Source organism: Muscardinus avellanarius (assembly GCF_963383645.1).
Source record: "Muscardinus avellanarius genome assembly, chromosome: 13".
NCBI classification, from domain to species: Eukaryota; Metazoa; Chordata; class Mammalia; order Rodentia; family Gliridae; genus Muscardinus; species Muscardinus avellanarius.
The window spans coordinates 4,931,286-4,946,046 of record NC_137799.1 but is presented as its reverse complement, the minus strand read 5'-3'; the positions used below and the strand labels follow the sequence as shown (position 1 = coordinate 4,946,046).

Here is a 14,761-nt window from a genome sequence, read left to right as displayed (position 1 = left end):
GGGACAAAGAGTTTCTGGAAGGATCCGAATCCTAGCCTGTCGTAAATGACCGAAGGCAGGCGGTCCGGGAGAGAGCGTGCCGGGGCGGGCTCTGAACCCCACTTTAGCCAGCGGCCTGAGTCCATCCGTGTGTTCTTCTGTCTGTCTGCATTAGGATTCCTCTTCTCTCAGAAGTCCCCAGAGAGCTGGATCTCATCTGTTGGTCCCACGCAAAGCTAGTCGATCATTCGTGCACGTGGCTTGATAATACCCCATCACTCATCTGCCCCGTGCGTAGGTCTTTATTGTAAAGTGGAGAAAGGCACATACTTCTCCCCCGCCTCCTCCCCTGTTCATACTTTGATATATATCTATACAGTCTCTCTCTCTCTCTCTACACACACACACACACACACACGCACACACACACACGCGCGCGCGCACACGCACCCCTTTTGAAAAAAACCTAGGAGGAATAAAATTAAATGCATTGTTCTGTTTTTTGGTAGTAGATTCCACAGACACAATTCAAATTAGAACTGTGCAGGAGAGCCAGAATCCCACCAATGAGGAAAGCGATCCAGCTGCTGCTGAGAGGGAGCCAGTGATGATGATTTTTTTTTTTTGGGGGGGAGACTCATTAACACGTTCCCACCATCTTTTTACCACCAGGGCAAGGCCATTTGTCCACAGGCACCTTAATGATGTTTACAATGAGCAGCCCCCGACCTCCTGGTCCCTTACAGGCTAGAACCCCTTTTGTTTCGCAACTTGGAAAAGGAGCACTGTATCGTTACTTGGAAAGAAATACTGTCTCCTGGAGGCTGCGCGGAGCACTGTCAGGCCAGGAGAGAGGCACAGGGATCCCCCTCCTGGAGCCTAGAGGCAGAAGCCATCTCTGGAGCACACAGCTAGTTAGGGACTGAGCCAGGAAAACACATCACCCTAACTTTCAGTCTAGTGCTTTCTAGAGTTCCAGGGTCTGATGTGCAGAGGCCAAGAGACAGGCTCTGAAACCCATCCCCGAGAAGGACCGTGGGCAGTGGCTCACGGCAGAGGCGAGGGGTGCTGGGGAGGCGGGGGCTGTTGGGGGACCGTGAAAATTGTTTCTAGTGGCAAATATCTTTGCGTGTGGGTCGCTCCAACCATCCTGGAGACCACAGGGAGGACCCGCTGGGCCTCCATTGTGTTTAGCCGAGCTGCACCCTGGACGCAGCCTCCACGCCCAGTTGGCGGCTCCCGACAGCACCCCCACTGGGGATGATGGAGGAGCGGGCGTTTCCTGGGGATTGATGGCCCTGCCTGGGGCGACAGCAGGCTGAGGGCTGCCGGCCATCACTCACCCTGCCCGGGAACCCCACACTCTGCCCTTCTCTGCGGCCTCTGTGCCGCATGTTTCGAAATCAAATTGCTGAGATCTGTTCCGGTCTTTCTAGGTGCTTCCTCCTGCCGGTGGCTCAGAGGGCAGGGAGCAGGTGCCCGGGGTTGGCCTGCAGCTGCTCTCCTGAGCAGCTCGGAGGGGTGGGCCCACGGCCCAGGGAGACAGCTGGCCCCTGTTTCGACCCTTCTTTGGAAAAGAAAGGGCTCACCATTCACATTTCACTGAGGGGAAACTGAGGCCCCAAGTTACCAGCAAGTCCAGCAATGGCGGGGCACCACCCGGGGATCCTGCGGCCCTGCCTGCAGGCCAGAGTCTTCCTTTGCTGTGTGACCTTGGGCAAGTTATTGAGCCTCTCCCAGCTTCCTCTCCAAGTTGGGGCTTTATTAATTAGCAGCTAAGCCACAAGGCTTGGAGGAGCCGTCAGCGAATAACGCACATAGACGGGTTACAGGGCGCCGGCGCAGAACAGGTGCGCAGTGTGTTGTTGTTATTATTATTATTATCAGAGCAGATGACATTTTTTTCATGCTGCATATCCTGCTTGCTTGTCACAGACTCTGTTACTCAGCAGTACACCCCTCCCTCCCTCCAGGAGCAGGGGAACCAGGAGCAGGGAAGGGTTAAGGCGGAGAGAGGGGGTTTCACAAGGTGGGGTTCCCAGGGGCCAGCTCTAGCTCCCATTCCTGACACCCTCTGTGACCTTGGATTAGTGCCTCTCTCTCTCTCTCTCCCTCCCTCCCTCCCTCTCCCTCTCTCCCTCTGTCCTCGGGCCCTTTGTTCTTGGTGCAACCAAATGACAGTGCTGGCTGCCCAGGCCCTCACCCGGAGCAGGCCAGGAGCACCCCAAAACCACATGTGCTCCTGAAACACCGCGGAAGCCCTCCCCACGGCCCCGGGCAGCAGCCTGGCAGGAAACCTCCAGGGGCCGAGAACTCTGGGCTGCCCGGGCCGCAGCGGCCTCGGCCCAGCCCCGCAGGAGTCCTCCCACGCCCTCCTCCCGGGCTTGCCCGCAGGGAGGCAGCGAGCCCTTAGGCGGGGCCCCTCCTGCGCCCCTAATCTGCGCTCCCTGCGGAGCTGGCTTGGCTTCGCGCAAAGCAGGGCCCATCAGGGTGGAGGCGGCGGTGTGTCAGCTGGTAGTCAGGCTGTGGTGGTGCGCTCGGATCGCTCCCCCTCCCCATCTCCCCAAATCCACCCACCCACCCCGTTACCCACTGCTCCGGGCCTTCTGGGCGGCAGCGCTTCACACACAGAGAGGGAGAGGGAGGCGGGGAGCGGCCGCGAGCCCGGGCTGCTGCGGGCGAGGGGGAGCTGACTCTCCGGCCCCCTCCCCGCTGCCGATGGGGCAGCCCCCACGCCCCGGGGCGCGGGCACCCCGTGAGGCCGGCGGGCGTGGGCAGGGGAGCCGCAGCCCGCCGCGCCCGGCCCGGCCGGCCGAGGAGGCGCCGCGCGGGGCCCCGCGGCCATGCGTAGGGGCGACCCTCGGAGGCCCCCGGCCGCGGGCCCGCGGCGCCGCCCCGCTGCACCTTTAAGAGGACCGCGCGGCGCACGGTGAGCGGGGCCCGCGGAGGAAGTTACGCGATCGCGGCGGGGCCGGGGCCGGGCGGGGCGGGGGCCGCCATCGCGGGGGGGGCGCGCGAGCTCCGCCGGCCCAAAAGTTTGCACTTGTTCGGCGGGCCCCCCCGCGGCGAGGGCGGGGCGGCGGCGGGCGGGGGCGCAGCCTCGGCCCCTCCCGGCCCGGCCGGGGCTCGCGGCGCCCGCACAAGTTCCCGGCGGACGGAGCGGGCGGCGGTCGCGTAAGTCGGGGCCCCGCGCCCGCGCCCCAACTTCTCGGGCCGCAGCCTCCCCCCGGGGCCGCCGGGCGCCGAGCGCTCGCTCCGGCGGCTCCAACTTCGGGGGGCGCGGGCGGGTCCCCGGGACCCCGCGCCCAACTTTCCGGGGACCCGGCAGCTGCGGCTCCGGAGCCGGGACGGGGCGCCGCGGGCGGGGGGCGGGAAGGTGACCCCGGTGGACGGGGCTCTGCGGGGCGCCCGGACCCCCTGCCCCCTGCCGGCCCCCCCGGCTCCCCGACACCCCGGCCCTCGTCCCCCCCCCGCGCCCCCCCGGCTCCCGTCCGGCCCCCCCTGCCCCCCCGGACCCCGCCTGTCTCCCCCGGCCCCCCCCCGCGCCCCGCCGGCCGGAGCCGCCAGCCTCGGGGGCGGGGCCCAGCCCCCGGCGCTCCCCGGGGACCCGCCCGCAGAGGCAAGTTTCCCCCGGGGCCGGGGCGCAGCCCGCAACTCCGGGAGGAGCCGGCTCGCGAGCCCAGCCTGCTCCGAGAGGCGCTAATTCAATAAGACAGAGAAACCCGAGTTCAGAAATCCTGATAAAATCTAATTTTCGGGTTTTAATACCCTGGCTATCAGCCCCCCCCCCATCGGTTCCTGAGGACTCTTAAAAGAAAATAAAGCGCATTGATTCTATTTGGTTCTGCGAGCCGCAGTTTCTTAATAATATCAGGTGCAGATTTATTTTCCAAGGAGAACGATCCACCAGGATACTCTGAAATTTCCCCGGCCGGCTCCCCTTCCCTGCCTTCCCGCCTGGCATTCCAGGGACTCTGGCGTCTCCGCCCCCCCCCCTTTTTTTTTCTTTTTGGCAAAAAAGGACTGTAATATTCGAATGCTGAGCTCACCATTCTCCCTGCGATGCCAGCTACGCCCAGTTGATTGACTAGTTGTAAACACATTTTCCCCTGGCAGATTTTGGTCCCCCCCCCCATTTTCCAGGGAATGCGTAGCATTTAAGCCGACCAAACTGCACAGCAATTAATAGAATTGCACATCGCCGCACACGGGCTCGCCCAGCCTCCAGACCCTCTGCTCCCGTGCCCCGCAGGGTCCGGAGCGGTCCCAGCCCCCAGCAGCGCCGTCCTGCCACTGAAGCCGCAGCCGGGCCTCCTCGCGAGCCGCAGCCGGGCGCCCTGGCCGTCCCCAGCCGCCAGGAGCTCCCTACCTGTAGGCGAGCAGTCGGGAGTCGGCTGCTGGAAGAATTAATTAGGGGCATGCTGTTTTCTGGGCAGCCCGGGAGCTCGGGCACAGGCATCCAAACCTTTGCCGGCCGTACTATTTTATTTTTACTACATTTTTCTCAGGTTGTAAAAATAGACCCGGGCACGTTCTTTCTGTGAGTTTTCTAGCAAGGAGCGCATTCAAGGCCGGACAGACTCTAGAACAGGCTTCTCCCTACACAGCCCAGGTGAGGCTTGCAGATCTGGTCCCGGCCGGGGCTCGTTTTTCTACATTAGGAGTCTTTCATCCAGGGAGAGGGGCAGGGCCGCCTTAACGCAGATGGATGAGGTGGCTGTGGGCCTGGAGTGGTGCGAGCTGGCTGGAGGCTTCTCTCCCCAGCATAGATGCTCAGCCACCAGGCGCCGGGGCTGCTCCTGACTGTCATATTTGGCCGGGGTGTGTGTGTCTGGGTGGCGAATGGGGTTTCATGGAAACGCCGTTGACTCCTCAGGGACCTTCCGTGTACGGTGGCCCAGGTGAGAGCCAGGCTGCCCCCTGCATGGCTTGGGCATTTAAATGGGGTAGTCATGGGCATGATGACTAGAAGAATTAATAATACGGGCACCTTTGCTGTAATTCATTGTGGTAACCTTTGCCCTATTGGGCAGATTATTTATTTATTTATTTATTTATTATTGTACTGGGAATTGAACCCAGGGGCATTCGACCTCCAAGCTACTCCCCCAGCCCTATTTTTTATTCTTTTTTATTTTGAAACAGGGTCTTTCTTAGTTGCGGAGGGCCTCGATACGCAGCTGAGGCTGGTCGCGAACCTGCCTCGGCCTCCGTGTGCTGGGATTGCAAGCCTGCGCCACCACACCTGGCTCTAGTCAGAATTTGTGGCTCAGATCCTCCTGGTGAGGTCCTGCGCGCCCAGCAACCCGCCAAGCACACATCATATCCCAGTGTGATCGTCAGTCTTGTTACACCCACTTTGGCTTTTTCTAAATAATTTCCAGAGGCTTCAGATTGTAAGGCAGCAATCATAATAGTGATTCACTTATAAGCATACGCTCCAAAGACAGTGCAAAATATGGGCCAGAAAATCCAATATGACCAAACACTGTTTTTCAATGGGAGTCTTCGATATCCTACTTTCTTACTGTTAAAAAAAAAAATTAAATTCACCATTTCTCATGGTGCTTACAATTGGGGAGGTGTTGATCGGTGCCTGGTTCCTCGTGGCTGGCCTGCACGTGGGCCACCCTGTTCACCTGCAGGTAAGGTCTCATCTGTACTCACAGCTCTAGCCGGGGCCACTTTGAACAACTTTGACAATTTGACTCATCAGGCATGGTCTTTTAAAGCCACCATTGGCTTTAGCAAGTGTCTGACCCGGGGGGGGGGGGCAGGGACGCTTTTGTGAACCAACACCCAATACAGGGCCTTCTTAATAATGAGCCTCAGCGCCAAATGTGCAGCTCCGATATTAATAAAAATAACTGTTTTCTCGGGAGGTCTTGCTAATGCAGTCTCATTTTTTTTTTGCACATTTTGCCAGAGAGCTTTTGTTCTTCTACATCTTTAATCTCCCCCCCTTTTAATTCGTTGCAGGTGCTTTTGCTAATGAGCGCGCCCTCTCTCCCTCCTCCCCCCTCCCCGTCTCGCAATGTAAGGCAAGCCAGACCCCAGGTACCTGGATGGACCGAGAGCCCTTGTCGCAGCAAGTTTGTAATAAGTTGCCTATGGCTACCAGCCAAGGTCAGCTGCTCCCCATTAGTGCCGGCCCCCATCAAAGCACAAGCAAATAAAATAACCTCCCCAGTTAACACCTCCGTGGCTTTTTTTTCCGTAGTCTAGTTGCACAATCGTCGTCGATTTCAGCCCCTGTGAAAAGAAATCCCTTTTATTGGTCCGAGATGCCAAATGGAGTCCCAGAGAGGGAACGCGTTTCCAGCTAACATGTACTCCTCCTGATTTTATTTTATCTTTACAGCGCAGGCTGGAGTGTTGTTACGCGGTGGTGTTGAGTACATCACACGTTAAGGGCCCTTTAAAGACTGGGATTGATTGGAAGGACAAAAATTAAAAGTAATCGGATCCGGCCCCATGCCGGATCCCTGCGGATATTCTCCTTATCCCATTTCCATCCACTGTCACAATTTGAGAGCCTGCCTGATTTGATCGGATCCACCTCCGGGGAAGGTGGAATGCCAAGGTTAGCAGGACGCCAAGTTACGGGCAACTTTTTGATCTGCCCATCAGCAGTCTGAGAAACGCTGGCTCTGACTTTTCAGCGTCGGCCTCTTGGAGGAGAAAACAAGTTCCTCGCCGTTCCAGACCTGCAGCGTCTCGGGGACACCCCAGCCACCATCGCCTGGTCCATGTGGCATGTCCACGCTGAGGCCGCCAGGCCCCGCTGACCCCGCCACCGCCTCTCCAGGGCCTTCCCGGGCCGTGCCCCTGCCGGCTGCACAACCATGCTGCACCTGCTGGCCCTCCTCCTGCACTGCCTCCCTCTGGCCTCTGGGGACTATGACATCTGCAAATCCTGGGTGACCACGGATGAGGGCCCCACCTGGGAGTTCTACGCTTGCCAGCCCAAGGTGACGCGCCTGAAGGACTACGTCAAGGTGAAGGTGGAGCCCTCGGGGATCACCTGCGGAGACCCTCCTGAGAGGTTCTGCTCACATGTAAGTCAGCCCACCGCTGTTCCCGCCGCTGTTCCTGGCTCAGTCCAACGGGGAGGGGGCCTGGGATACACCCTGGGGATGGGTCCGCAGAGCGGCTGGACCAAGACCCAGGGCTGACTCCTGGATCGGCACCTTGGAAATCAGACAGAGCCAAGCCGCCTGGGGTCATGTGATGCATCCGGGGGTGCGGCAATTTAGGACCGGGTGGTTGCCTGTCAGAAAGAGCCTGATGGTCACAGGTGCCCGGGCTCAAAGGTGATCCCCACCTCCCTGGAGGAAGTCAGGGAGCGACATACTGTTTGCAACCTCATACTCCAAGCTGCCCGTCACCCCTCTGCGGCACACCCTCCCGCCCGCCCAGTCTGACCGGTGGTGAGGGCAGCCTGTGCCAAGCACTGAGTTGGCACTTGGCACGGGGAGGTTTGCGGGAAGCTCAGAGGGATGTATAGGAGGAGGGCGGCGTCAGGCTGGGGTGCCCTGCAGCCGGCGCCTTTTCCAATCCCATCCCCCGGAGCCCTGGCCACAGCGGCATCACTTACGTCCCCAGTTGGGGGGGGGGGTCTTAGAGCCACAAGATACTCAAGTCATGTCAACAACAGCAGTAATGGCAGACCCGTTTCACACGGGCTCCTGGAGTGTGGGGGGCTAGGGCTTGATGTGTATCCCGTGATCCTCCCCTCCCCAAGCTGGCTGGTACACACCCATCATCCCAGCGCTTGGGAGGCTGAGACGGGGATGGCAGGTTCAAGGCCAGCCTCAGCAACCTAAGAGGACCTTCAGCAGTTTAGCAAGACCCTCTTTCAAAATTTAAAAAAAAAAAAAAACAGAAAGGGCTGGGAAATAGAATGCTATCTCGGACATGGAATGCCCGAGTTTGATCCCCAGTACCCAAGTAGGAAAAAAGGTAGCAATTTCAGGGAGTGGGGTCTCCCCCAGCGACATCTCTGGTTCGCTGTAGGGTAGCTGTAAGGAGCTGGTACTTTAGGGAATACATGCACGGGGCCCACAGTGGGGCAAGGGCTAGAGCAAGTGAAGATGTCAGCTGTCGCCGTCCCAGGATACGCGTGGGGACCGTGTCAGCAGGAAGCTAGAGCTGTGCCGGGCCGGGCCTCCAGGTGGCTGTGCCTTGAGTGTCCTTGAGGTAACCACCAGGCCTCTGGGTTTGCGGCAGGGCCACCCATGTCCCCACGTGGGGCTCCTGAGCCTGGCCTGATCCCGCTGGCGGCTTCAGTCACAGCACAGCCACCGCCTGGGAAGGTGGCTTCCCACGTGGGCTCATCACTGGTGCTAAGGCTGTCCCCAGGGTGGTGGCTGGGCCAGGGCCAGCTGGGAGGGAGGGAGGAAGGGAGAGAGAAGGAGGCTGGGAGCCAGGGCTGGCCAGCCCATGGGCATCACCGCCCTGGGGACTGCAGGGTCACTCTGGCTCGGGAACAGGCAAGCTGGGCCCAGGAATTCAGGGCTAGGGCCAAGGTAGGAGCGCCCCCATCTCAGCTCATGGAGGGCCGTGACGTATATTCCTGGGCAGGGCCAGCCTCTGCCTCTCACGTTAGGGTTTCGGCTTTATATTTTTCTTTTAAGTACTAATCGTTAGCCAGGCATGATGGCACATGCCTATATTCCCAGTACTTGAGAGGCTGAACCCACAGGTTCTAGGCCAGCCTCGGCAACTTAGCAAGACCTTGTTTAAAATTAAAAAAAGAAAAGAGCAGGGCATGGTGGCTCACGCTTGCAATCCCTGCACTTGGAGGCCGAGACAGGAGGATCGCGCAGTTTCAAAGCCAGCCTCAGCTACTTAGTGAGGCTCTCAGCAAGTTAGTGAGACCCTGTTTCCAAATAAAATAAAAAATAAGTCTGGGAGTGTAGCCCAGAGGTAGAAAGCCTCTGGGTTCTACCCCCAGTAACACCAAAATAAATAAATAAATAAATAAATAATAAATAATAAAGATCTGGGGGTATAGCTTGGAGGTAGAATGCCCTTGGGCTCAATCATATCTATGTATCTATATATGATAACACATACATACTATACATACATATACATTTTTATGTATACATATATACATAATCATTGCCTGATGCGCCAGGGGGTGGGGCAGTTGAGTTGTAATTCACGGGACCAGCTTCCAATGCAGAGCTTGAGGGGTGGAGATTACCATCAAATGCAAGCCCGAGGCCCTCTCCTGGCCAGGGTGGGTTCCAGAAGCCCTGGGCCTGGACCACTGCCCATCCCCACCTCCAGCAGAGCCCAGCACAGCTGCCCAGGAGCCCCCCTCCCCTCCACTCTCCTGGCAGACAGGTGCAGACAGGTGAGGCTGGAGGGGAACCAGCATCCCGCGGTCCTCGGCATCATGCCACCTGTTTGATGGGTGTAAACATTTCGTGCCGGCTGCCGTCGGCTCTGCCTTTGATTACAGTTGTGCATCTAGGATGGCACGGATGGGCTCCCCGCGTGGGCAGCTGGGGGCGGCCTTTCGGGGGGCTGGCTTCTGCAGGGAGGTGAGTCGTGTCCCGTCTGGGTTCCAGCCCGACACCACTGTTGCTCTTCTCAGGCAGGTCCCTGCACCTCTCATTTAATCAGGCCGCCCCGGGGTGAGTCTCATTCTGATCCCTCCTCAGGGATTAGAAAGGGTGGCTTAAGTCCTGCCAAGGTCACTCGGTGCAGAGAACAGGCCAGAAACTTGGCTGTGGCCAGGACACGTTACCCACCGGGCAGGACAGTCTCTCACCGCCTTCCTCTTTGGATAAAGAGTCACGGTGCTGGGGGGCAGGCACAGCCTAGCCACGCGTGCCCAGAGTCCACGCTGGCACAGAGTAGGTTCTCATGTTCAGTGGCTGTCATTAGCTTACTACTGTAGTTATGACGCCTTCTGTGGCTTCCTGGGCTTCTTTTCTTCCCAGGAGCCCCTTACCTCTCCCCAGTGGAGGGCCCCGCCCCACCCTTCAAGTCTCCAGGCAGAAAAGGGCCCAGAGTTCAAGGCCTCTGGCCAGAGCCGTGCAGCCAACCAGCCACCAGGGGGCGCCTTGGTTGTGGCCGGACCACCCACTGTCCGAGCCCTGAGGAAGTTCAGTGGGTGCCTGCTGTGGGCCTGCCTGTTCCAGCATCCAACCAACCAGAGTGGGAGCCCCAGAGCACCCCAAAGTACAAGAAGGAGAGCCGGCCTCTTCGGATCCAGGGTGCAGACCCTGTCTCTGCCTGGCTTCCTGTCCATCCTCCTCCACAGACACCTGAGAACCCAATTGTACATTCCAGCCTGGCGAGGAAGGGGAGGCAGATGAGAGACAAGATAAATGAATACATGAAAACCTAGTGGCTCTAAATGCACAGGGAGAATTCATAGGGATGAGCTCTCAACCAAGGATTTTTGGGCAAGGGTAACAGTTTCAATGAGGGATGTGGGGAACAGAGGCAGCCCTGCCCCACCCCCAGTTCCCAAGGCTCCCCCAAACCCCAGTTCCCAGGGCTCGCCCCAGAGCCCAGCCAGCGAGGGTGCAGGGCCAGCAAGGAGGAGGGCAGGGCCAGGCAAAGGCTCCCCTCTCGGGTGCTCCCAGGACCCGGCATGGGGAGGGCAGGGGAGGGGTTGGGGTGGGGGCACTGTCATAATGCTCAGCAGGAGAGGCCCTGACAGCCATCTGTGCTCCCATAAAAGCAAGAGACAAATCCTTCTTTGTGCTTTGGGGACAAAAGCTGAGCGCTTTAATCTCAGGTAGGAGAGAGACTGAGGGAGCCCAGGCAGGGTAGCCCTGGCCCCATCCCACAGTCTTGCTACTTGGTGGGTGGAGGTCGGGGTCCTGGCACTTTTAGGCAGTGCCAACTTTGCCTGTTAGACATGCAGGACCCCAGGCCCTGCCCTAGACCCCAGAGCTGGAACCTGCATCTTATAAGAAGCCCCGGGGGTTCCGATGGAGACGCAGACGTGCGTATGATCTGGTCCAGGTCAGGGGCCCTCGCCGACGCAGGCTGGAGGCCTGCCGAGCCTGGGCCTTTGCAGGTTAAGGGGAGGATTGCCGGCTGCAGCTCTCCCTTAACCTGCAGGAGGAGCACAAAGGTCCTGGCATGGGCTGAGGACTCCAGGTGCAGGCTGGGCCCTTGCCAGGCCCTCTGAGCAAGATTTGGTAGAAAGTCCCAGAGAGAGGTAGCACCATGTTCTGGCAAGAGATATGGGGCAGGAATCAAAGCTGCTAGCTCATGCCCGAGCTTTGCCACCTATGGGCTCTGAGCTGGGGCGAGTCATTCTAATCCTCCAAGGCTCAGTTTCCCCATCTGTAAAGGTGGGTGCAGTCGTGACTGCCCGGCTCGCCTCCTAGGGCAGGAAGCGCCTCTCTCCAAGTCTGCAGTTGGGGTGAGACCTGCACTGACGTGACAATGCCTGCTGCTTATCTCGTTATGATCCTTGTAATTTTCCCAACTCAGAACGAACATTGAACTTTTTACCCAACGAGAGTCTTGAGAGATAGAGGTTGGAATCTCGTGCTGTGACCTTCAGCATGAGACTTAACCTCTCTGAGCCTCATTCCTGCAAGTTGGGGCTGTTTATGGATTGTGCACAGGGACTTCTTGAGCACAGGCCCTGGCCTATCGGAGATGCTCAGTTCATGTTCAGTACCGACTTTTGACCCCGGACGTCTGTCCCCTCCTCGGACCGCGAGCTCCTCGGCGGCAGCTGCCTCGTCATCTTTGCGCCCCCAGCACCTGTCCTGTTCCTCAGTCCGGGCCCAGCAAGCATCTGCTGAATGGATGGGTGGATGGGAGGAGGGCAGGTGTGATCCAGGAGGGCATCTTGGAGGAGGGGATTAGTGGTAATGGCAAAGGGACATCTGGGGTTTTGATCTGGACAGAGGGGCCATGGGAAGTCCTGGTTCCTCTCCTCCGTAGGATTCGCCAGGGTTTGCACAGCTGTGTTCTTTGTTACGGCACTCATCGCAAAGCGCCCGAGGCAGGCCCAGCCTAGGACCAGAATAGTTCCTTTGGACGCCATGGGTGGCTCAGCCAAGTCTCCTGCCTGGAGCACCAGGAAGACCGGCAGCGCTGTCAGGGAGCGCTGGCTGGGCCCGCGGGGCTCGGAGCCTGGCCTCCCGTTTCTCTCCTGGGGCCCGGCTCAGGTCCAGGTGCTCCGGGAGGACAGCGCAGTGCAGTCGGAGTGCAGGGGTACAGAAAGATCTGGAAGGGCCAGAGACTTCAAGAACAGGGACCTTTCTGCTTTACACATCCCGCCGTGCCTGCCCGGCTTCCTTGCCACTCCCCAGCCTGGTTCTTAATAGATTTTTTTCTTTCGCACCTTTCTGTACATATTATCACAAGCCGTTCCAGTCCCTGTGCCCAGAGGCAGGAGGTGGATGGACAGGCAGCTCTCCCAGGCTGTGCTGTGGCTTAGTGGATCCTGCCCCTTCTGGAAAGTGGGACTTTGGATAGGGTCCTTGTGCGGAGCCTATTTTTTGTATTTTTGTATTTGTATTTTCTCTCTCTCTCTCTGTCTCTCTCTCTGTCTCTCTCTCTCCCTCTCTCTCTCTCGTCTCTCTGCAGTACTAGGGATTGAACCCATGGACACTCTACCACTCAGCCACATCCCTAGCTCTTTTTATTACTGTTATTATTATTTTTTTTTGAGGGTCTGGGGATGGAACCCAGGGGCATCCTACCTCCAAGCTACACCCCCAGCCCTAGTGTTTATTCTTTATTTTGAAACAGGGTCTCACTAAGTTGCAGAGGGCCTCACTAAGTAGCTGAGGCTATCTGCGAACCATATCCTCTGGTCTCAGCCTCCCGAATGCTGAGATTACAAGTGAATGGCTGGGATTACAAGTGTGCGTCACCACGCCCGGCTTTTTTTTTTTCTGCTTTTTTTTTATACTTTGAGACAGAGTCGTCTCCGTGGGTTACTACGCTGGCATCGAACCTGCGATCCTCCTGTCTCAGCCTCTCAAGGACTGGCATTAGAAGCGTGCATCACCAGGCTGAGCCTTGGTTTTCTCATCTGAAAGCAGAGATGATACTTTTACGCCCTTAAGTTTGTTTGGATGAGATGAGACAAGGGGTGCACAGCCCTCAGCTGGGTGCCTGGCACCAAATGAAAGCCTGGGGAAAGGGCTGTTTTTGTTTCTTTTTATTGTTTTTTTTTTTCATTCTAGAATTTATCTTGGGGGAGGGGCAAAGTAGATAACCCAAGAGGACAGGGGCATATGAATGAGCTTAGAGGGGGTCTGAGTCCAGGCAGAGGACCTCTGACCACAGAGACAGAGGGAGCTGGACCGGTGGCATAGCCCACACACCCCATAATTCCAGTACTTGGGAGGCTGAACCAGGAGGATCACAAGTTCAAGGCCAGTCTCAGCAATTAGCAAGACCCTCAACAACTTAGCAAGACCCTGTTTCAAAATAAAAAATAAAAAGAGCTGGGGTGTAGCTTAGAGGTAGGATGCCCCCTGGGTCCAATCCCAGTACTACAAACAAGAAAAAAAAGGGGGGAGGAGGAGAGGGACCCTTCCACCTGCCCTCTCACGAAGCACCTGCAGCCTGGCCAGCAGAGGCGCCACCGTGCCGTTCAACAGGCAGATATCCTGAGGCTGCCCAAGGTCCCCTAAATGGGGGGACTGGGAGCCCCTTCTTCTGTGTGGCACCTAATCACCCTCTGCAGTTAGGAGGGACTAGGCCAAGGTCCCTGAGGAGGGAGGGGACAGAGCTGAGAGCCGCCCACAGCGGAAAGGGTCTGGGTCCGGGCTGCCCAGGATCTGCAAGGCGGCCCTCAACTCCTGCCCACTGTGGCCGCCCAGGCCCAGGCTCAGGCCAGCTGTAAGGCTGTGCCCAGCACACAGCCCACAACAGGCCGTCCTACCTCTGACCTGGCCAGGGCCTGGCCCACACAGATGCTCGACTTCTTCCTGGAGGACCCAGGTGGGAGGAGCGTGAGGGATGGGGGTGACGCAGATTGGATGTGGGATCTGATTTATTCCTCAGCAGCAGCAGATTTCCTCAAATCAGTGAAAATGTGTTTCTAAATACACATCACACGCTGATGGCCGGCAGGGGCAGTGTGGCCCAGCAGAGGGGATGCTGGATTAGAGCAGAGGTGGGGGTTGGAGGTTGGGGGGGGTTGAAGTTGGGGGGAGTTCGAGGCCCAGCAAAGGCAGGCCTCTGCTGAGGGGAGACCAGGCCAAGCCCCTTAGCCTCAGTTTCCCCAACTGTCAGCAGTAGTGTTTGGCTACATTAACCAATTCCTTTGGGTTTCCTGGGTGACTGCCAGGTTCATTTTTAGAGTTTGGGGGGAATCTCGGTCGGTCACAAACAGGCAAAACACAGAGCTCCCATACAGATGGGGGGGCTCCAAATACGCGCCCATGCTGCTCACAGCCCTAAGCAGTTTTGTTTGTTTTGTGGCTCTGGGAATTGAAACTAGGAACATTCTACATCTGAGCTATAGCTTCTAGCCTTTTTATATTTTTATTTTGAAACAAGACCTTGCTAAGTTGCTGAGCCTGGCCTAGAACTTGAAGTCCTTCTGTCTCAGCCTCCTAAGTACTGGTACCACAGATGTGTACCACCATGCTTGGCTAGCACTAAGCGTGGGGGGTACTGGGAGTGGAACCCAGGGGCTTTTTACCTCCAGGATATACTCCCAGACCTATTCTATACTTTATTTGGAAACAGGGTCTGAGTTGCTGAGAGCCTCACTAAGTAGCTGAGGCTGGCTTCAAACCTATGCGATCCTCCTGTCTCTGGGATTACAAGT

At 57.8% G+C, this 14,761-nt stretch overlaps 1 protein-coding gene across 3 annotated transcripts in view; it reads left to right on the top strand.

Moving 5' to 3' along the window:
• Window positions 1-6,824: 6,824 nt before the first annotated feature.
• The window catches only part of NTNG2 (netrin G2), a gene marked incomplete at both ends in the record, with an annotated part of 69,834 nt that continues 61,897 nt past the window's right edge, over window positions 6,825-14,761 (top strand). For all 3 annotated transcript variants that reach the window (XM_080709659.1, XM_080709658.1, XM_080709657.1), the window contains one exon: window positions 6,825-7,037. In XM_080709659.1, coding sequence (XP_080565785.1) covers window positions 6,825-7,037 — 213 coding nt within the window. The remainder of the gene's footprint in view (window positions 7,038-14,761) is intronic.